At 46.1% G+C, this 22,407-nt stretch overlaps 1 protein-coding gene across 1 annotated transcript; it reads right to left on the reverse strand.

Moving 5' to 3' along the window:
• Positions 1 to 563: 563 nt before the first annotated feature.
• On the reverse strand, positions 564 to 21,903 carry LOC121546361 (receptor for retinol uptake stra6-like). The gene is made up of 18 exons (XM_041857572.2): positions 21,483 to 21,903; positions 20,955 to 21,021; positions 16,346 to 16,431; positions 15,721 to 15,860; positions 15,264 to 15,430; positions 14,952 to 15,065; positions 8,612 to 8,679; positions 8,210 to 8,292; positions 8,043 to 8,104; positions 7,697 to 7,859; positions 7,267 to 7,342; positions 6,962 to 7,095; positions 6,617 to 6,734; positions 6,269 to 6,370; positions 5,618 to 5,781; positions 2,068 to 2,202; positions 1,639 to 1,775; positions 564 to 1,330 (listed from the first exon to the last, which is right to left on the reverse strand). The coding sequence occupies exons 1-18, from the start codon at positions 21,578 to 21,580 to the stop codon at positions 1,085 to 1,087; spliced, it is 2,160 nt and encodes a 719-aa protein (XP_041713506.2). The 5' UTR covers positions 21,581 to 21,903; the 3' UTR covers positions 564 to 1,084.
• Positions 21,904 to 22,407: the final 504 nt, after the last annotated feature.

Raw genomic sequence — 22,407 nt, forward strand, 5'->3', positions numbered from 1 at the left:
GTGCCTTGCTCAAGGGCACATCGGCAGATTTTTCACCTAGTCGGCTCGGGGATTAGAACCAGCGACCTTTCGGTTACTGGCACAACGCTCTTAACCACTAAGCTACCTGCCGCCCTATATATATATATGATCCAACCTCTGTCTTCTATTCACTAAACCCCCCCTCTGCTGCTCAACTGCTGGGTAAACAATCTGATAGTGTAAGATAAGTGTTACATTTATCTTACACTGTCAAAATGTAAGTGTTAATATGTGTAAATTGCCTCAGTGTTCATCCTCTGCTGTGTGCCTGAAGTAATAAAGTATTGACAAGGAATGCTTGTTCATTATTGATTTGCAGCTTCTCGCATGGCATGTTATTCCATCTAAAGGGAAATGCCCAAAAGGGGTTGTTGTACTACGAATGAACTGTCTGAATATTGGCGTCTGTAAAATGGGTTTCTCTATACGCAGTCATCGTGGTTCTTGAAAACATGCTTACACATTTTGTTTTCCCCTCTGTATTTACTTTAAAACAGTTTTATTTGTTTTAAAATAAGTATCTTTCAAAATAAGAGTCTTAATCACATACTCCCACCTAGGAGAAAAGCAGTTTATTTTTTTGCACACTGGATTGTGATGTCAGTTACAACATTTACACAAAAAATAAAAGTATCGTTGTTCTTGTATATATTTTGAAAGCAAATATCTCAACCTCTGACAACTGCCAAAGGGCAAGACCTTAAATGAAGGGGTGGATAATGGATGCTAAAGCAGAATGTTTTCTGTGCCTCATAACCAAACACATGTAACCATTGAGATTGTGTGTACTATTTCACCATCATGACCTTTACAAAAGCTAAATAATAGACCAGCAAATGTTGAAAATCGACATTGCAGACAACAACATGACACGGAAAGCAGCATACATAGAGATCCATTTCACGTGGAGCCGAAACAAACCAAGGCACTTGACTGCACCTACAGAGAAATACCTCTGTAGTCAACCGCTACCCTGAAGACCAAGCAGTTGGAACGTTGGGTTCAACAGAGAGAAGCGAGGTCAAAGCATCAGTCCATAAGCCACATAACATCAGCCATGGTCTCAGGTAGCAGCAGCAGCCTCGGTGGCAGCGGCGGTGGGTGTGGCGGAGCCTGCCTCGGCGGCGGTGGGTGTGGCGGCGCCTGCCTCGGCAGCGGTGGGTGTGGCGGAGCCTGCCTCGGCGGCGGTGGGTGTGGCGGAGCCTGCCTCGGCGGCGGTGGGTGTGGCGGAGCCTGCCTCGGCAGCGGTGGGTTTGCCGCTGGCGTCCTTCTTGCTGCGGTTCGTTCCATTCACGAAGCTGTCAGAGGGCTGGAGAAGAAAAATACTTTGTCTTGCAGAGTACAGGAAATTGTCACACGCGCACATACACACACACATAATAATATAATATATAATAATATAATAAATATAATATAATAATATGCCATTTAGCAGACGCTTTTATCCAAAGCGACTAACAGTCATGCGTGCATACATTTTTGTGTATGGGTGGTCCCGGGGATCGAACCCACTACCCTGGCGTTACAAGCGCCATGCTCTACCAGCTGAGCTACAGAGGACCACACACACACACAGGTTGCTGGCCTGCTTTTCTACCCTCTATCTGGGCGCCCTACCTGCAGCTGGTAGTGTTTTCTGGAGCCCAGTAGAGATGGGTTGTTGACCAGCGTGTAGAGGAGCTGCCAGCGTGCCCGCACCCTCCTGCTGTTAACCACCTTGTTCTGTCTCTTCTCCTGATTCACCATCTGGATCCCTGAAAGCATGGAGGAGGAGGAGGAGGAGGAGGAGGAGGAGGAGGAGGAGAAGGACGAGGCTGTCAGGGCAGAGGGCAGAGCAATAGACTGACACTGGATGGATGGATGGAATTATCTAATCATTAAAAAATGTGTTTGCTGTGGTGATATAAATTCCACATTGTGTACTAGTAGGTTCACTCAATGTCATGTCTGGGAAGTGTCTGTGGGGGACAGCAAAGGCCACACCCTTTGTGCAAAACCATGTGTGTGTGTGTGTGTGTGTGTATGAGTGTGTGTGTCTATAACAACCTTCCTCTGCATCTCGCATCTTCTGCCCAGCACCTCCGGCCGAGGCAGCCTGCAGTGCCAGCCCACAGAAGGCCTTCATCACAGGGTGAGATTGGCTGACCTCTACCTTCAGGTAGTGGGTGTAGTAACAATAAGCTGTGGGAGGGTCAGAGGTCAGGGATTCAGACATTTTGAGGACTCATATTCAGTGGTGTAAAGTACTTAAGTAAAAATACTTGAAAGTACTACCTAAGTAGTTTTTTTGGGGGGGGGGTATCTGTACTTTACTTTACTATTTATATTTTTGACAACTTTTACTTTTACTTCACTACATTCCTAAAGAAAATATTGTACTTTTTACTCCCAGACAACCCAAAGTACTAGTTACATGTTGAATGCTTAGCAGAGCAGGGAAATTGTGAAATTCACGCACTTATCAAGAGAACATGTGGTCATCCCTACTGTCTCTGATCTGGAGGACTCACTAAACACAAATGCATCTTTTGTAAATAATGTCTGAGTGTTGGAGTGTGCCCCTGGCTATCCATACATTTTAAAAACAAGAAAATGGTGCCCTCTGGTTTGCTTAATATAAGGAATTTGAAATGATTTATACTTTTACTTTTGATACTTATGTATATTTTAGCAATTACATTTACTTTTGATACTTAAGTATATTTAAAACCAAAAACGTTTAGACTTTTACTCAAGTAGTATTTTACTGGGTGACTTTCACTTTTACTTGAGTAACTTTCTATTAAGGTATCTATACTTTTACTCAATTGGGTACTTTTTCCACCACTGCTCATATTCATAAACCGATGTGTTAGGGATTAGGTTTAACCTGTTCACCTGTGTATTTCAGAGCAGGTAAAACATTGATGGAATTGCATCAGGGCAATATTTCAGAAATGTATTTCATTACATGGGTTATTGTTAGATGATGGCTAATGAACATGGTCACACTACGAGAGAATACTTCACATTAAATTTGTTATGGAATAGGGTTAGGTAGTTTAGACAGCACACAACAGCTCACTACCACTTCCACACTCCATCCCCCAGGGGGCAGTAGCAACCTTGTCCAGATGCTGAGTCTGGTTGATAAGCACACCAGGTGCTGCCAATTAGGATGATGGTCAGTCAGTGTCCCAGCTTGCAAACCGTGAGGCTGCTGGTTTTGTTTGGTGGCCATGAGGCCTTTCGTTTGTTTTTTGAGTCTTTAGTTTGCGCCTTTTGGTATTTTTTCATTTTGTACATATTTATGTTTAGCCACCATCTGAACAAATAATCCGCTTGGACTGACCAACCAAGAGGTCAAGAGAGACAGAGCTGGCTGGCACTGGACCAAAGTAAGGTTGCTATCTCCCCAGGCACATGTCCAGCCAACACGTCTGTCCAGCCAACACGTCTGTCCAGCCAACACGTCTGTCCAGCCAACACGTCTGTCCAGCCAACACGTCTGTCCAGCCAACACGGTCCTCAAACCCTTATTTCTCACATAGATGCACACATTCATTCAGGTTACAGACGATGTAACTAGGCCTAGGACCCCTAGACAATATCCATTTTGTAACAAATGTACCAGTGGCAGGCCTTTCAAAAAGTAACTATATAATTCCCTGAACTGTATGTTGATAATTCAGACAGCTGATGTTCTGAAAGAGCTGCAAAATCTGGACCCCTACAAATCATCTGGGCTAGACAATCTGGACCCTTTCTTTCTAAAACTAGCCGCCGAAATTGTCGCAACCCCTATTACTAGCATGTTCAATCTCTCTTTCGTAACGTCTGAGATCCCCAGAGATTGGAAAGCTGCCGCGGTCATCCCCCTCTTCAAAGGGGGTGACACTCTAGATCCAAACTGTTACTGACCTATATCCATCCTGCCCTGCCTTTCGAAAGTTTTTGAAAGCCAAGTTAACATACAGATCACCGACCATTTAGAATCCCACCGTACCTTCTCCGCTATGCAATCCGGTTTCCGAGCTGGTCATGGGTGCACCTCAGCCACGCTCAAGGTCCTAAACAATATTATATAACCGCGATCGATAATAGACAGTACTGTGCAGCCGTCTTCATCGACCTGTCCAAGGCTTTCGACTCTGTCAACCACCGCATTCTTATTGGCAGACTAAATAGCCTTGGTTTCTCAAATGACTGCCTCGCCTGGTTCACCAACTACTTCTCAGATAGAGTTCAATGTGTCAAATCGGAGGGCCTGTTGTCTGGACCTCTGGCCGTCTCTATGGGCGTGCCACAGGGTTCAATTCTTGGGCCGACTCTTTTCTCTGTGTATATCAATGATGTCGCTCTTGCTGCTGGTGACTCTCAGATCCAGCTCTATGCAGACGACACAATTTTGTATACATCTGGCCCTTCATTGGACACTGTGTTAACTAACCTCCAAACGAGCTTCAATGACATACAACACTCCTTCAGTAGCCTCCAACTGCTCTTAAACACTAGTAAAACGATATGCATGCTCTTCAATCGAACGCTGCTGGCACCCGCCCACCTGACTAGAATCACTACTCTCGACGGGTCTGCCCTAGAGTATGTGGACAACTACAAATACCTAGGTGTCTGGTTAGACTGTAAACTCTCCTTCCAGACTTACATTAAGAATCTCCAATCCAAAGTTAGATCTAGAATCGGCTTCCTATTTCGCAACAAAGCCTCCTTCACTCATGCTGCCAAACATGCCCTCGTAAAACTGACTATCCTACCAATCCTTGACTTCGGCGATGTCATTTACAAAATAGCCTCCAACACTCTACTCAGCAAATTGGATGTAGTTTATCACAGTGCCATCCGTTTTGTCACCAAAGCCCCATATACTACCCACCACTGTGACCTGTACGCTCTTGTTGGCTGGTCCTCACTACATATTCGTCACCAAACCCACTGGCTCCAGGTCATCTATAAATCACTGCTACGCAAATCCCCGCCTTATCTTAGCTCACTGGTCACCATAGCAACACCCACCCGTAGTATGCGCTCCAGCAGGTATATCTCACTGGTCATCCCCAAAGCCAACACCTCCTCTGGCCGCCATTCCTTCCAGTTCTCTGCTGCCAATGACTGGAACGAATTGCAAAAATCTCTGAAGCTGGAGACTCTCATCTCCCTCACTAACTTTAAGCATCAGTTGTCAGAGCACCTTACCGATCACTGCACCTGTACACAGCCCATCTGAAATTAGCCCACCCAACTACCTCATCCCCATATTGTTATTTATTTAGCTAATTTGCACCCCAGTATCTCTATTTGCACATCATCTCTTGCACATCTATCATTCCAGTGTTAATACTAATTGTAATTATTTTGCACTATAGCCTATTTATTGCCTTACCTCCATAACTTGCTACATTTGCACACACTGTATATATATTTTCTGTAGTATTTTTGACTTTATGTTTTGTTTTACCCCATATGTAACTCTGTGTTGTTGTTTTTATCGCACTGCTTTGCTTTATCTTGGCCAGGTCGCAGTTGTAAATGAGAACTTGTTCTCAACTGGCTTACCTGGTTAAATAAAGGTAAAATAAATAAATAAAAATATATATACCCGGGTCATAGGATTCAGCGGCGCGGTTGAGGAGGCTGATGTCCATGCGGCCCAGGTGGATGATGTTATAGAGGGCCGTGATGACCATCCTCCAGATGGCTGCTATCAACCCCACCATGATGTTGATCAGGAAGAGCAGGTAGGTCAGAAGGAACAGACCGCCTCTGGAACAACACAGACACGGCACGCATCTAGTTAGATCTACTTCGGATGGGGTGAATGGCGTTGTAGTTAGGGAGGTACTGGGTGTCCGTAGGGGGGGCATGTCCCCCTTGGAACTCATTTGAATGTTTTGTCATTATTCATGTTAACATGACATATACAAAAAAAAGAAAACCCCAGAAGGTGTGTAATCCAGCGTTTCCCAAACTCGGTCCTCGGGACACCAAGGGGTGCACGTTTTGTTTTTTTGCCCTAACACTACACAGCTGATTCAAATGATCAAAACGCTTGACGATTAGTTGATTATTTGAATCAGCTGTGTAGTGCTAGGGCATAAAAAAAAAGAAGAAAAAAAAAGAAAAGTGCACCCCTTGGTGTCCCGAGGACCGAGTTTGTGAAACCCTGGTGTAATCTATCATGTCACTAGTTCTGAGACAAAGTTACAAATAAATAAAGTAAATAATCTATAGTGTACTAGTTTCTTAGTACCTGTTGTTCAAGTCTCGTGTCCCAGCATCCTTTTTGATGAAAGCCAACCTGGCTGTCACGTGCTGTAGAGCAGTCGCCAGTATCAACGTCACCCACACAGGCCTGGAGAGATCAGATACCACAACATCAACATAATCCATGACTGTAGGGCTCTCATCAACCGGTGAGTATCTCAATCAGTTCAAAAGGGTATTGTGGTGATAGGAGCTAAGCTGGTCAAATTGTTTCTGTGAAATGGTGCTTGAAAATCAGATAAAGGCTTCATGGGGCAAGCGTATGATTCCATATTAGCAGGCAGAGCCACCATTGAATGAACATGTGTTTTGTCACGGTAGAAGATGCGCTCACCAGGCCTTGGCAGCGACCTGGAAGAGTATGAGGTTCTGGCCATACAAGATGGGGATGACAATGAGAAACACCAACCACACAAAACAGATGAAGAAGACCAGAGTCTGGAGGACCATTCCTGACAACATAACATTACACAGTGAGAGAGAGAGGAATCTAGAATAAGAATATATAACTGCCATCTTTCATAAAATTCCTTTTAAGTAAGTTTAAAAGGAAATTAGGTTGGTAGCACACAGAAATGACAAAGTATTTCCTGAAGAACTATATGATCAAAAATAACCAAAAGTACATGTCTGTTTAATTAGGAATGAAAACCACCATGTTAGGTCAGCGTTAGCCTACCTAAAGAGATGACAGCAGCCTGATATCCAATAAAACCCATCCAGCACACTAGGCCTGTCTGAGATGGACAGACGCTCTTCTGGCAGTTATACATGTTGTAAATATCTCCTCTGTACAAGCCCTGAAGGTTCGATCTGATGGTAGAAACATTAAGAAATAGAATGACTTATGCATTAAAAGGAACACACTTGAAATATCAGTTAGTTTGTATGGTGACATTGTTTCTTGAACGTACAAAAAGAACACAATGTTTGGTGCACAGATGTAGTTACTGTGTTACTGTGTTGGCTGATCAAAGTATTTACCTGTGAAGGATCATGGACCTCATGAGCATGATGAAGGTGAACGAACAGGCCAGGGTCAATCCACACAGGTAACACACTACAAAACATAACGAACAGGCCGGGGTCAATCCACACAGGTAACACACTACAAAACATAACGAACAGGCCAGGGTCAATCCACACAGGTAACACACTACAAAACATAACGAACAGGCCAGGGTCAATCCACACAGGTGACACACTACAAAACATAACGAATAGGCCGGGGTCAATGTTTATACCAGAAACGTATATATTGGCTGATTATACAATAAAAAAAAACATTAAACTAATGTAAATATTATATATAGCTAGCTTGATACAATATAAGCCATAAGAGTTCAGGTCTTATCAGCCGACGTTGTCACCCGATGCCGCAGCTCATCTCAGTAAATACAGGACAGATAACCACCTTCCAAGCACCAGGTATAGTGGATGACTATCTGGACCACCTCCATCCTGTCCTCTGATAGAACGATACCAACGCCCTCCAGAAGGAAGGGGAACTTCTCATCTATACCAGCACGGACTATATGGAGGGTGGGGATCACCAGTACAACCAGCAACAGCGCCACCTAGGGGATGGATGACCACATGGCTGTAAGAGTTATTTCTATCAAAAACGGGCATCTTGTGAAGTTACCTGAAAGCTGTGTTCACAACCAACCTTTGATGTGGATTGTTTGCTATGTTCCTTTGTTTTTCGTTATGTGTTGCTGAAATGTGATCGATTCCAAATTAGCCGCAGCGTTTGTTACCTGATAAACTGCTATGGAGGACACAAATGCTGAGATCGCCAGCTTTAGTGGAAACCGGAATACTAAAAAAAAAGAAATAATGGTAAAACAATACTATCATTAGAATATTTTGTAAAAATAAAAATAAAAGATTAGCAGACAAATTGTCAAAAACACACAAGACTTACCTTTCTCTGGTGTGTAGATGTAGGACTTGACTGTGTCTGTTATCCTCTCCAACAGTTTGGGTTTATCTGATCTGATAGAGGTACTGAACAGAAACACAATGATGTCAATAACTGCACGCTACAGTCATCACTGTTACAGTATCTTGTTCCTCTCATAATAATAAAACAGTCTGGTCATTCAGTTGAGTATCTTGTTCCTCTCATAATAATAAAACAGTCTGGTCATTCAGTTTAGTATCTTGTTCCTCTCATAATAAAACAGTCTGGTCATTCAGTTTAGTATCTTGTTCCTCTCATAATAATAAAACAGTCTGGTCATTCAGTTTAGTATCTTGTTCCTCTCATAATAATAAAACAGTCTGGTCATTCAGTTTAGTATCTTGTTTCTCTCATAAACCCCACCTGATGTTTGACTTTTTCTTCTTTAGAATTAATTTCACGTAGTCTGTGTAGTAGCTGCTGTCAAGGTCCTGAAGCCAAAGGGTATCAGAATCACACTGGTTGATTAACACATAAACACGATGTGTGCATGATCTGATAACACTGACCACCTGTAACACTGTATAGGATCAATCATAAACATGATAGGTGCATGATCTGAAATCATAAACATGATGGGTGCATGATCTGACAACACTGACCATCTGTAACACTGTATAGGATCAATCATAAACACGATGGGTGCATGATCTGAAATCATAAACATGATGGGTGCATGATCTGACAACACTAACCATCTGTAACACTGTATAGGATCAATCATAAACACGATGGGTGCATGATCTGAAATCATAAACATGATGGGTGCATGATCTGACAACACTGACCATCTGTAACACTGTATAGGATCAATCATAAACACGACGGGTGCATGATCTGACAACACTGACCACCTGTAACACTGTATAGGATCAATCATAAACACGATGGGTGCATGATCTGACAACACTGACCACCTGTAACACTGTAAGAGCGTTGTGCCAGTAACCGAAAGGTCGCTGGTTCTAATCCCTGAGCGGACTAGGTGAAAAATCTGTCGATGTGCCCTTAAGCAAGGCACTTAACCCTAATTGCTCCTGTAAGTCGCTCTGGATAAGAGCGTCTGCTAAATGATGTAAAATGTAAAAAAACAAAAAAGAAAACACAGACAGATTAAAGACTCCCTCACATGATCTCACTGACCATTTACAGCTAGGCAATCCACATATTACAGTGAAATAAACACTGCATTGTGTAAACCTTGAGAGGAATAACACTCCTCGGTCATAAGCTGTGCAGGGATATTGTACTAAATCAATTCCATCCAAGCTGCTTATGGTAACCAGACCTTTGGTACATGTATGTGGTTGACTTGTAGATTCATAACTTAAACAGTCTCTTGAAGAGCTGCGTTTTGTTTTTACATAAGCATCACGAGCAGTTCTCATCCAGATAGTTCACGAGTAGGACAATAACCTAAATGCAGGCAGGGATCAGGAAACGTTGATATTGTTCTTATCAAAACCTTAAAGAGAGACTACAGTGGCTGTCACGGTTTCGGCCGAGGCTGCCTCTCTTCCTTGCTCGGGCAGGCTTCGGCGGTCGTCGTCTCCGGAGTACTAGTTGCCACCGTTGTATGTTTCGATGTTCGTTTGGTTTTGTCTTGATGTTGTACACCTGTTATCGTTTAGCGTTCATTATTGTCCTATAAGTTCTTGTTGTGTTTGTCATGTGTTGTGTGTGATTGAACTTGCTGTCGTGTATGTCTGTGCTTCGTTCGCTCCTCTGTGTTGGAGAGGTTCTCGCACGTGTTTGTGCGTTATTGTTATTTTGTTTGATTTTACGCCTGTGTGCGTAATCGCTCGTATCCAAGCTCTTTTGACTCGTTTTGAGTTTTGGTTCACTAGAGTCTATTGGACTAAGTTCCTGCGTCCTGCGCTTGATTCCTGCACCACACCTTCACAGCACACCTTCTGACAGAATCACACACCGAAGATGGAATCAGCAGGAGCCGCAGCAGCTCCTGAGTCTCTGGAGGAGCGGGTCCGCGAGCAGAACGACCAGATCCTTCGTATCGGGACCGCCCTTCAGGACGTGATCAACACGCTTCAACGCTGGGAGACCAGAGGGACACCCACACCTCCACCTTCCGTGCCATCACCATCGGCCAGTCAGCCCATACAAGCTCCGGAACCCAGGGGAATTCGGCTCTCGCTCCCGAGGGCATATGATGGGACCGCTGCCGGGTGTCAGGGCTTCCTTCTACAGGTGGAGCTATACCTGGCCACCGTACACCCGGCGCCCTCAGGACACAAGAGCGTGTCCGCCCTCATCTCCTGTCTCACCGGCAAGGCGTTGGAATGGGCCAACGCCGAGTGGAGGAGAATAGACGCCTCCACTATCACCTACTCAGAGTTCTCCCGCCGCTTCAGGGCTGTGTTTGACCATCCACCTGAGGGGAAAGCGGCGGGGGAGCGTCTATTCTACCTCCGGCAGGGGAGGAGGAGCGCCCAGGAGTTCGCTTTAGAATTCCGAACTCTAGCGGCGGATGCAGGGTGGAATGAGCGGGCCCTCATCGATCACTACCGCTGTAGTCTACGAGAGGATGTCCGTCGGGAGCTGGCCTGCAGGGATACCTGCCTCACTTTCGATCAGTTAGTGGACATGTCCATCAGGCTGGACACCCTGCTGGCTACCCGCGGACGTTCCGAGGGGGGTCCGTCCATTCCATCCTCCAGCACCTCCGAGCCGAGCCCTATGGAGCTCGGGGGTGCTGGCGCTAGAGAGAGGAGGGGTCGGAGCACAAGGGGGGCCGTCCCCTGCACCAACTGTGGACGTGGAGGACACACCGCGGCTAGGTGGTGGGGAGGGTCTCCTAGGGGAGAAGACGACAGGCTCCGCACTGGGGAGTCCTTCCAGGTGAGTAGGCGCCCCACTTACCCAGAGCTCTCTGTTGCGCACTTCTGTATACCTGTGCGATTTCCACAGGTTGCACCTCATTCCCAGCATAAGGCGCTAGTAGATTCAGGCGCGGCAGGGAATTTTGTTGATAGTAAATTTTGTTTAGAATTAGGGATTCCCCTTCTTCTTGTTGACGTCCAATTTCCCGTTCATGCCCTAGATAGCCGTCCGTTGGGATCGGGCTTGATCAGGGAAGTCACAGCACCACTTAGGATGTGTACGCAGGGGGGTCATGAGGAGATTATCCAGCTATATCTGATCGACTCTCCTGCGTATCCGGTGGTGCTGGGAATGCCCTGGTTGAGTATCCATAATCCATCTATTTCGTGGCAGGAGAGGGCTCTGATGGAGTGGTCTGCCCAGTGTGTGGGGCGATGTTTAGGTGTTTCCGTGGGGGCTACCTCGGTGGAGAGTCCAAACCAGGTGCCCGCATTGCACATTCCCCCCGAGTATGAGGATTTGGCTATTGTGTTCAGTAAGTCGAGGGCGACGCAGTTACCTCCTCATAGGCAGGGAGATAGACCTCCAGGCAGGAGCTGCGCTCCCACGGAGCCATGTGTATCCTCTGTCTCAAGAGGAGAAGAGAGCTATGGAGACTTACATAGACGAATCTCTGAGACAAGGATACATACGGCCATCCACTTCCCCTGCGTCCTCGAGTTTCTTTTTTGTGAAGAAGAAGGATGGAGGGTTACGCCCGTGCATTGATTACCGTAGTCTCAATCAGATCACGTTGAAGTACAGTTATCCACTTCCTCTGATTGCGACCATGACGGAGTCATTGCACGGGGCGCGTTTCTTCACAAAATTAGATCTCAGGAGCGCTTACAACTTGGTACGCATTAGAGAGGGCGATGAATGGAAGACAGCGTTTAGTACCACCTCGGGTCATTACGAGTATCTTGTCATGCCATACGGGTTGATGAACGCTCCTTCAGTTTTCCAATCATTCGTGGATGAGATCTTCAGGGACATGCAGGGGCAGGGGGTGGTCGTGTACATAGATGACATTCTTGTGTACTCGTCTACCCGAGTCGAGCATGTGGCCCTGGTGCGCCGAGTGTTGAGGGAGGCTGTTGGAGCACGACCTGTATGTCAAGGCAGAGAAATGTCTGTTTTTCCAGGAGTCGATCTCCTTTTGGGTTATCAGTTGTCTGCGTCAGGGGTGAAGATGGAAGTTGACCGGGTGTCAGCCGTGCGTAATTGGCAGACTCCAACCACTGTTAAAGAGGTGCAGCAGTTTTTGGGGGTTTGCAAATTACTACCGGAGGTTTATCCGGGGTTTTGGACAGGTGGCAGCTCCCATAACGTCTCTTTTGAAGGGGGGTCGGTGCATTTGCAGTGGTCAGCCGAGGCGGACAGGGCTTTTGGGAGACTGAAGGACCTGTTTACTCGGCCCCGGTGCTGGCGCATCCGGATCCCGCTTTACCATTTCAGGTAGAGGTGGACGCGTCAGAGGCCGGTATAGGGGCCGTGCTTTCGCAACGGTCCGGCACGCCACCTAAACTCCGCCCCTGTGCCTTTTATTCCAAAAGCTCAGTCCGGCGGAGCGAAATTATGACGTAGGGGACAGGGAGCTGTTAGCCGTGGTACAGGCCCTAAAGGTGTGGAGGCATTGGCTTGAGGGGGCTCAACACCCTTTTCTCATTTTGACTGACCACCGTAACCTGGAGTACATCCGGGCAGCTAGGAGACTGAACCCTCGCCAGGCGTGGTGGAACATGTTTTTGGCCCGGTTCGTATTTAAGATCACATACATCCCTGGGTCACAGAACGGTAAGGCAGACGCACTGTCTCGGCGGTATGACACGGAGGAGAGGTCCATGGAGCCCACTCCCATACTGCCGGAGTCTTGTCTGGTGGCACCGGTAGTGTGGGAGGTCGATGCTGAAATCGAGCGGGCGTTGCGCTCCGACCCTAGTCCTCCTCAATGCCCGGAGGGTCGGACGTACGTCCCGCTCGAGGTTCGGGATCGATTGATATATTGGGCTCACACGTCACCCTCCTCTGGACATCCTGGTATTGGCCGGACAGTGCACTGCCTTAGTGCTAAGTACTGGTGGCCCACGTTAGCCAGGGATGTGAGGGTTTATGTCTCCTCCTGCTCGGTGTGCGCCCAGTGTAAGGCACCTAGACATCTGCCTAGGGGTAAGTTACAACCGCTGCCCGTTCCACAACGACCATGGTCTCACCTCTCGGTGGACTTCGTCACTGACCTTCCCCCCTCGCAGGGGAATACTACTATACTGGTCGTTGTGGACCGGTTCTCTAAGGCCTGTCGTTTGCTCCCTATGCCGGGCCTTCCTACTGCCCTACAGACCGCCGAAGCTCTATTCACCCACGTTTTCCGGCACTACGGGGTACCCGAGGATATTGTGTCTGATCGAGGTCCCCAGTTCACCTCCAGAGTCTGGAGAGCATTTATGGAGCGTTTGGGGGTCTCGGTGAGCCTTACCTCGGGTTACCATCCAGAGAGTAATGGGCAGGTGGAACGTGTGAACCAGGATGTGGGTAGGTTTCTTAGATCATACTGCCAGGGCCGGCCGGAGGAGTGGGCACGGTATGTTCCCTGGGCAGAAATGGCCCAGAATTCCCTACGCCACTCCTCAACTAACCTAACCCCTTTCCAATGTGTGTTAGGTTACCAGCCGGTTCTGGCACCATGGCAGCAGAGCCAGATCGAGGCTCCTGCGGTGGATGAGTGGGTGCGGCGCTCGGAGGAGACGTGGAACGCTGCACACGTCCACCTGCAGCGGGCCATCCGTCGTCAGAAGGCGAGCGCCGATCTCCACCGCAGTGAGGGACCGGTGTACGCACCTGGTGATCGAGTCTGGCTCTCTACCAGAAACCTACCCCTCCGTCTGCCCTGCCGGAAGCTGGGTCGGCGGTTTGTGGGGCCGTTTAAAGTCCTGAGAAGATTGAACGAGGTGTGTTACAGATTACAACTGCCTAGTGACTATCGTATTAACCCCTCGTTCCATGTGTCTCTTCTCAGGCCGGTGGTAGCTGGTCCACTCCAGGAAGATGAGATCAGAGAGACTCCTCCGCCCCCATTGGACATCGAGGGGGCACCGGCGTACACCGTGCGGTCCATCTTGGATTCGAGACGTCGGATGGGGGGTCTCCAATATCTCGTGGAGTGGGAGGGGTACGGCCCGGAGGAACAGTGCTGGGTGCCGAGGAGAGACATTTTGGACCCGTCTCTCCTGACAGAATTCCACCGTAGTCACCCGACGCGCCCTGCTCCGCGTCCTCCTGGTCGTCACCGAGGCCGGGGTCGGCGCACGGCTGGAGCCGCGCGTCAAGGGGGGGGTACTGTCACGGTTTCGGCCGAGGCTGCCTCTCTTCCTTGCTTGGGCAGGCTTCGGCGGTCGTCGTCTCCGGAGTACTAGCTGCCACCGTTGTATGTTTCGATGTTCGTTTGGTTTTGTCTTGATGTTGTACACCTGTTATCGTTTAGCGTTCATTATTGTCCTATAAGTTCTCGTTGTGTTTGTCATGTGTTGTGTGTGATTGAACTTGCTGTCGTGTATGTCTGTGCTTCGTTCTCTCCTCTGTGTTGGAGAGGTTCTCGCACGTGTTTGTGCGTTATTGTTATTTTGTTAGATTTTACGCCTGTGTGCGTAATCGCTCGTATCCAAGCTCTTTTGACTCGTTTTGAGTTTTGGTTCACTAGAGTCTATTGGACTAAGTTCCTGCGTCCTGCGCTTGATTCCTGCACCACACCTTCACAGCACACCTTCTGACAGTGGCTGGCAGGTTCATGACTATACATTCATTGGTCAAAGAGCAGTTCCCTCACCTCAAAACCGTTGGCCTCAGCACCTTTGAGGAACAGTAGCGGGTACTTGACACAGAGGAATCCCAGACAGGCTATCTGTGGGAGACTGGCCAGCAGGGAATAGTACTTATACAGCTGTGGAGACGACAATGGAAAACATATCAAATACAAATGTACAGATTTTTTTACAAATTTGTTATGGTAGATACAACATTATAAGACACAGTATATAGAAAAGGTCTAGCTTGAGATATGAATTCTGTTAAAAATATGATGCAACAAAAAAAAAAGATATGCCCCCTTCCCCCCCACTTTAATATCAGATGATATTACCTCTGGTGTTTTGGGACAGTCGAGCTTCTGCCAGACGAGGACAGCGAAGTGTGTCCAGGAGAGCAGACTGCCCAGCACATAGCCCAGTTTACTGTGGAGCGTACCACAGGCCAGGAGTGGGTAGTACAGGGCAGGCCAGTAGAAGACGGCCACGATCTTCATGTACTCTAGAAGGAGGAGGAACACACAGTCTGCATGCAGTATCACATCAGGTCTTCCCTTCAATGTGTTTATACTATACCAGAAGTCATCATCTGTCTGGAGCCTCATCCCGAGGCCTGTTAAAGAGTTTTGGGAGCTTGTCTGGGATAGGAATCAGTTTCCTTCCTGAATTGACCCCCCCCGACCCTACTGTACCTTCATCAGGAGTAGGCTTGAACTAACAGTGGATCCTGTGTCTCTCTAGGACTGTTGAGTGAGGGTCACTGTTTAGTGGGATTGGGACACAGCTACTCACCTTTGATTTCCTGAGGGGTGTCTTTGGAGAAGGGCAGGGGGTCTGGAGCCAGGACCAATACAGACAGCTTGCTGAAGACCAGCCCAAACACAGCTACCGCCAGGGCCTTGTGCTGCGTCTGGTCCAGGAAGTTCACTGGACTGGTGGGGGCACACAGCGGGAAGAGACCAGAAATAAGACCAAGCAAACAACAGAAAATGAATGTGTCAACAATACTGTGGCACTGTATTACGGAATGGTAACATGTTTAAGTGTTATAAATTGTCTATCGGTATGTTATTGTGATGAGGCAGCCTGAGTTGTTCTTGTAACAGTGGTGTTTTGTGTGGTTTCCCGCTGGGCACAGATGTCAGTTCAACGTCTAGTTTTGATTTACATTTGGTTGAGTTGTCAACTAGCGTGAATTCAACGTGAAATCAACAAAAAAATTTCCCCATGTCATTGGATTTAGGTAGAAATCCAATCCGATTTCCATGTTGATTCAATGTCATCACATGTAATTTTAGGGTTGAAATTACGTGGAAACAAAGTTGATTCAACCAGTATTTGCCCAGTGGGTTGTCATATATTAACAAGAGTTCCTGGTTGCTTCATGTTGATATGTTTGGTAATGACCTGCACTTACCTTGAGATACCAGTTGATCCACTGGTGAAACCCTCACATAGAGTCTTTCTCCTCTTCAGGGCTGCTAGAATCAACACCATAACGAGCTAGGAGACAAAATACTCCATCAGTGCTACAATATGAACTCTAATTCCTTTCCTTAACTACAGTGCAACTAAACTAATCCTCTAATGTACAGTGCCTTGCTAAAGTATTCATCCCCCTTTGGTGTTTTTTCCTATTTTGTTGCATTGTAATTTAAATTGATTTTTATTTGGATTTCATGTAATGGACATACACAAAATAGTCCAAATTGGTGAAGTGAAATGAAAAAAATAACTTGTTTCAAATAATTATACAAAATAAATAACGGAAAAGTGGTGCGTGCATACAGTGGGGAAAAAAGTATTTAGTCAGCCACCAATTGTGCAAGTTCTCCCACTTAAAAAGATGAGAGAGGCCTGTAATTTTCATCATAGGTACACGTCAACTATGACAGACAAATTGAGATTTCTTTTTCCAGAAAATCACATTGTAGGATTTTTAATGAATTTATTTGCAAATTATGGTGGAAAATAAGTATTTGGTCACCTACAAACAAGCAAGATTTCTGGCTCTCACAGACCTGTAACTTCTTCTTTAAGAGGCTCCTCTGTCCTCCACTCGTTACCTGTATTAATGGCACCTGTTTGAACTTGTTATCAGTATAAAAGACACCTGTCCACAACCTCAAACAGTCACACTCCAAACTTCACTATGGCCAAGACCAAAGAGCTGTCAAAGGACACCAGAAACAAAATTGTAGACCTGCACCAGGCTGGGAAGACTGAATCTGCAATAGGTAAGCAGCTTGGTTTGAAGAAATCAACTGTGGGAGCAATTATTAGGAAATGGAAGACATACGAGACCACTGATAATCTCCCTCGATCTGGGGCTCCACGCAAGATCTCACCCCGTGGGGTCAAAATGATCACAAGAACGGTGAGCAAAAATCCCAGAACCACACGGGGGGACCTAGTGAATGACCTGCAGAGAGCTGGGACCAAAGTAACAAAGCCTACCATCAGTAACACACTACGCCGCCAGGGACCCAAATCCTGCAGTGCATACATGTCCCCCTGCTTAAGCCAGTACGTGTCCAGGCCCGTCTGAAGTTTGCTAGAGTGCATTTGGATGATCCAGAAGAGGATTGGGAGAATGTCATATGGTCAGATGAAACCAAAATATAACTTTTTGGTAAAAACTCAACTCATCGTGTTTGGAGGACAAAGAATGCTGAGTTGCATCCAAAGAACACCATACCTACTGTGAAGCATGGGGGTGGAAACATCATGCTTTGGGGCTGTTTTTCTGCAAAGGGACCAGGACGACTGATCCGTGTAAAGGAAAGAATGAATGGGGCCATGTATCGTGAGATTTTGAGTGAAAACCTCCTTCCATCAGCAAGGGCATTGAAGATGAAACGTGGCTGGGTCTTTCAGCATGACAATGATCCCAAACACACCGCCCGGGCAACGAAGGAGTGGCTTCGTAAAACGCATTTCAAGGTCCTGGAGTGGCCTAGCCAGTCTCCAGATCTCAACCCCATAGAAAATCTTTGGAGGGAGTTGAAAGTCCGTGTTGCCCAGCGACAGCCCCAAAACATCACTGCTCTAGAGGAGATCTGCATGGAGGAATGGGCCAACATACCAGCAACAGTGTGTGAAGACTTACAGAAAACGTTTGACCTGTGTCATTGCCAACAAAGGGTATATAACAAAATATTGAGAAACTTTTGTTATTGACCAAATACTTATTTTCCACCATAATTTACAAATAAATTCTTTAAAAATCCTACAATTATTTTTTCTCATTTTGTCTGTCATAGTTGACATGTACCTATGATGAAAATTACAGGCCTCTCTCATCTTTTAAAGTGGGAGAACTTGCACAATTGGTGGCTGACTAAATACTTTTTTTCCCCACTGTATGTATTCACCCCCTTTGCTATGAAGCCCCTAAATAAGATCTGGTGCAACCAATTACCTTCAGAAGTCACATAATTAGTTAAATAATGTCCACCTGTGTGCAATCTAAGTGTCACATGATCTCAGTATATATACACACCTGTTCTGAAAGGCCCCAGAGTCTGCAACACAACTAAGCAAGGGACACCCCCAAGCAATGAAGGCCAAGGAGCTCTCCAAACAGGTCAGGGACAAAGTTGTGGAGAAGTACAGATCAGGGTTGGGTTATAAAAAAATATCAGAAACTTTGAACATCCCGCGGAGCACCATTAAATCCATTATTAAAAAATGGAAAGAATATGGCACCACAACCAACCTGCCAAGAGAGGGCCGCCCACCAAAACTCACGGACCAGGCAAGGAGGGCATTAATCAGAGAGGCAACAAAGAGACCAAAGATAACCCTGAAGGAGCTGCAAAGCTCCACAGCGGAGATTGGAGTATCTGTCCATAGGACCACTTTAAGCCATACACTCCACAGAGCTGGGCTTTACGGAAGAGTGGCCAGAAAAAAATAATTGCTTGAAGAAAAAAATAAGCGAACACGTTTCATGTGGGAGACTCCCCAAACATATGGAAGAAGGTACTCTGGTCAGATGAGACAAAAATTTAGCTTTTTGGCCATCAAGGAAAACGCTATGTCTGGCGCAAACTCAACACCTCTCATCACCCAGAGAACACCATGGTGGTGGCAGCATCATGCTGTGGGGATGTTTTGTATTGGCAGGGACTGGGAAACTGGTCAGAATTGAAGGAATGATGGATGGCGCTAAATACAGGGAAATTCTTGAGGGAAACCTGTTTCAGTCTTCCAGAGATTTGAGACTTGAGACCTTCCTGCAGGACAATGACCCTAAGCATACTGCTAAAGCAACACTAGAGTGGTTTAAGGGGAAACATTTAAATGTCTTTGAATGGCCTAGTCAAAGCCCAGACCTCCATCCAATTGAGAATCTGTGGTATGACTTAAACTTTGCTGTACACCAGTGGAACCCATCCAATTTGAAGGAGCTGGAGCAGTTTTGCCTTGAAGAATGGGCAAAAATCCCAGTGGCTAGATGTGCCAAGCTTATAGAGACATACCCCAAGATTATTGCAGCTGTAATTGCTGCAAAAGGTGTCTTCAAAGTGGTAGGCATGTTGTGTAAATCAAATGATACAAACACCCAAAAAATCCATTTTAATTACAGGTTGTAAAGCAACAAAATAGGAAAAATGCCAAGGGGGGTGAATACTTTCGCAAGCCACTGTACCTTGTTGTCAAGCCAGAGGGCCTGAAATAATATGGGGAAACTCCTAGAAAACGACCTTCTGAATGCTACTTCACCATTGTCTCATTATTTTTGATGAGCCCTGGTAAGTGGAGATGCTGACCCACCCTTCCAGCCTGGTCTCATAGACTAGCCGTAACATAGGAAATGAAAATCAGGAACACTCAAATGAGTGTGATATGTTACGTTTGGTATGGTTACATAAGACAGAAGGTTGCTTACAGCAAAAACAAAAGGAGCGTGGTTGGTCGGGGTGGTTGGTTGGGGTGGATGCATAACACGTCGCGTGTTCGAATCTCATCACAGACAACATTACAAATGTATCTAATTAGCAACTTTGCAACTACTTACTACTTTTGAGCTAATTTGCAACTACTTAGCATGTTAGCTAACCCTTCCCCTAACGTTAGCCAACTAGCCACCTAGCTAACGTTAGCCAAAACAAATTGTAATTCGTAACATATCATACGGATTGTAATTCGTAACATATCATAATCACAAATCAATACCATACCAAACGTAACATATCATACTAATTTGAGTGTCACGGATGATCATTTACTATGTTACGTCTACCCCTGAGTCCAGGTTGACCCTTCATAGTGCTCTGAGTGTCCTCTATTTGGCAGAATCCTAGAGTGAATAGCCCTACAGTATGTCAGTTCAATTACAATTCATGCTATTGGTTTCCTCAGCGAAGTAGAAGCCAGCCCTCTACCACAAACAATGGCATATATCACATATGATGTGGAGGGAGATGGCTTTCTGAGGTCATGGTGGGTAGCACGAATGTACTGATTGAACATCCCCTTTAGGACATGGCCTATAGTCATCTGTACTGACTGAACATCCCCTTTAGGACATGGCCTATAGTCATCTGTACTGACTGAACATCCCCTTTAGGACATGGCCTATAGTCATCTGTACTGACTGAACATCCCCTTTAGGACATGGCCTATAGTCATCTGTACTGACTGAACATCCCCTTTAGGACATGGCCTATAGTCATCTGTACTGATTGAACATCCCCTTTAGGACATGGCCTATAGTCATCTGTACTGACTGAACATCCCCTTTAGGACATGGCCTATATAGTCATTCACTGTTTTCATTAATTCCAAACATTCATATTTGATATTCATTTGACCTGTGATCACTACTGTTGTTGGTAAATGTGTTGCATTTCGTATTTGTATTGGATGTGCATCTTTGTAATTACATGGCTCATTTGCAAAAGAGACCTTGGTCTCAACATGACTCCCTGTTAAAATAAAGGTTAAATAAAATGTTGTATACAAAAAAAAGAAAATCACCAGGTGGAAATATTGAAATAGACAGTAGGCCTGATACTTACAGATACTGAAGTGATACATATGTGAAACAGCTGGTCATCCGCTGTGGGGTCACATGGGAGAATAACTCTGAAACAGTCATACAACACAAGCCGAGCAATGGCCGTCAGAAACGATTTATGCAGACCAAAAACAAACTCCCTAGAAATCCTGTTCAGCTTGACTGTGCTCTCAGTAGCGAATCTGACAAGAGTTTCGCCTAAGAACTGAAAATATGTCATTTGTAATGGATATTCAATCATGGATGGGGAAAACCGGAAGAATTGAAAACCAGCAATACTTTGGCCCCTTGCGGGTCAGTGGTTTAGAAACCCTGATCTTAGATTCAATTAAATCGTAATAACATTATGACATAACACTAGCCCCCATAATTCATTGCACTGATCCTATGTGACTCAGTTTGTAGAGCATGGCGGTTGCAACGTCAGGGTTGAGAACGCGATTCCCGCTGTGCTGCAGCCACCCATACGAAAATACGTCTGTACAAACCGTCGGCTAAACAGTATACTATTTACTGACCCCATACTTACTCTTTTGGAGGTCTGGTGGGTTCCATGTTGTTTGAGTACCAGTCTGAGTAGTCATAGTAGTTATACAGTTCCTCTTCTACCACCTTGGTCTGATTCATCTTGGCCCCTTCTCTGTTGCTATAGTCCACGCTGATGGGTGAAAACCAGAGGAAATACACCTGGCCCCTCGATCATCAAACCCTCTCTCCAATGCAGCTATGTTCCAACGCAGCACAGCACTTCCCGATCAATAAATACTGATTAATTGATTATTTGTATTGAGAGTTGTGGCGTCACTCCACTGTGCGTGTTTTGGTTAGCTTTGAGTTTCAGGTTCCTGCAGCGTCTGAGGTACAGAGAGACCCCTGTGTCAGGGATCCAGTTCTGTTCTCCCGGCTGTATTGGAGCGGTGTGATGTGGCAGGACCAAGGTTTAGTTTAGAACACCCTTACCCTAACACATTCCACACACACTAACCACATAACACCCCAGATTACTACAGCGCACAAAGAGAGGAGGGAGGGAGGGAGGGAGGGAGGGAGGGAGGGAGGGAGGGAGGGAGGGAGGGAGAGGAGGGAGGGAGGGAGGGAGGGAGGGAGGGAGGGAGGGAGGGAGACCAGGGCCGAGGGTGGGATGAAGGTGGCCTCTAGTGACCTCAGTTTCATGATGGAGACGGCGAGCCAATAATAAGGTTGCGTCGGTGTTGGTGTTGTTTTCGTGGAGGTTGTTCCTCCCGCAGCAGACAGGCCATGTGTGGTGGTAGAAAGGCCTGCTAGTTGGCTCTCTTCCTTCACTGACATCTCATACTGTCCTTCATGGCTCAGAGATCTTTATAATGAAATTGGCTGCAGAGACGTTTGTATTTTGTATTTATTATAATTAAGGCAGTTCATACCATTTTTTAAAAACATTACAATACATTCACAGATTGCACAACACACTGTGT

Source organism: Coregonus clupeaformis, unplaced genomic scaffold, assembly GCF_020615455.1.
Source record: "Coregonus clupeaformis isolate EN_2021a unplaced genomic scaffold, ASM2061545v1 scaf0572, whole genome shotgun sequence".
Taxonomy (NCBI): domain Eukaryota; kingdom Metazoa; phylum Chordata; class Actinopteri; order Salmoniformes; family Salmonidae; genus Coregonus; species Coregonus clupeaformis.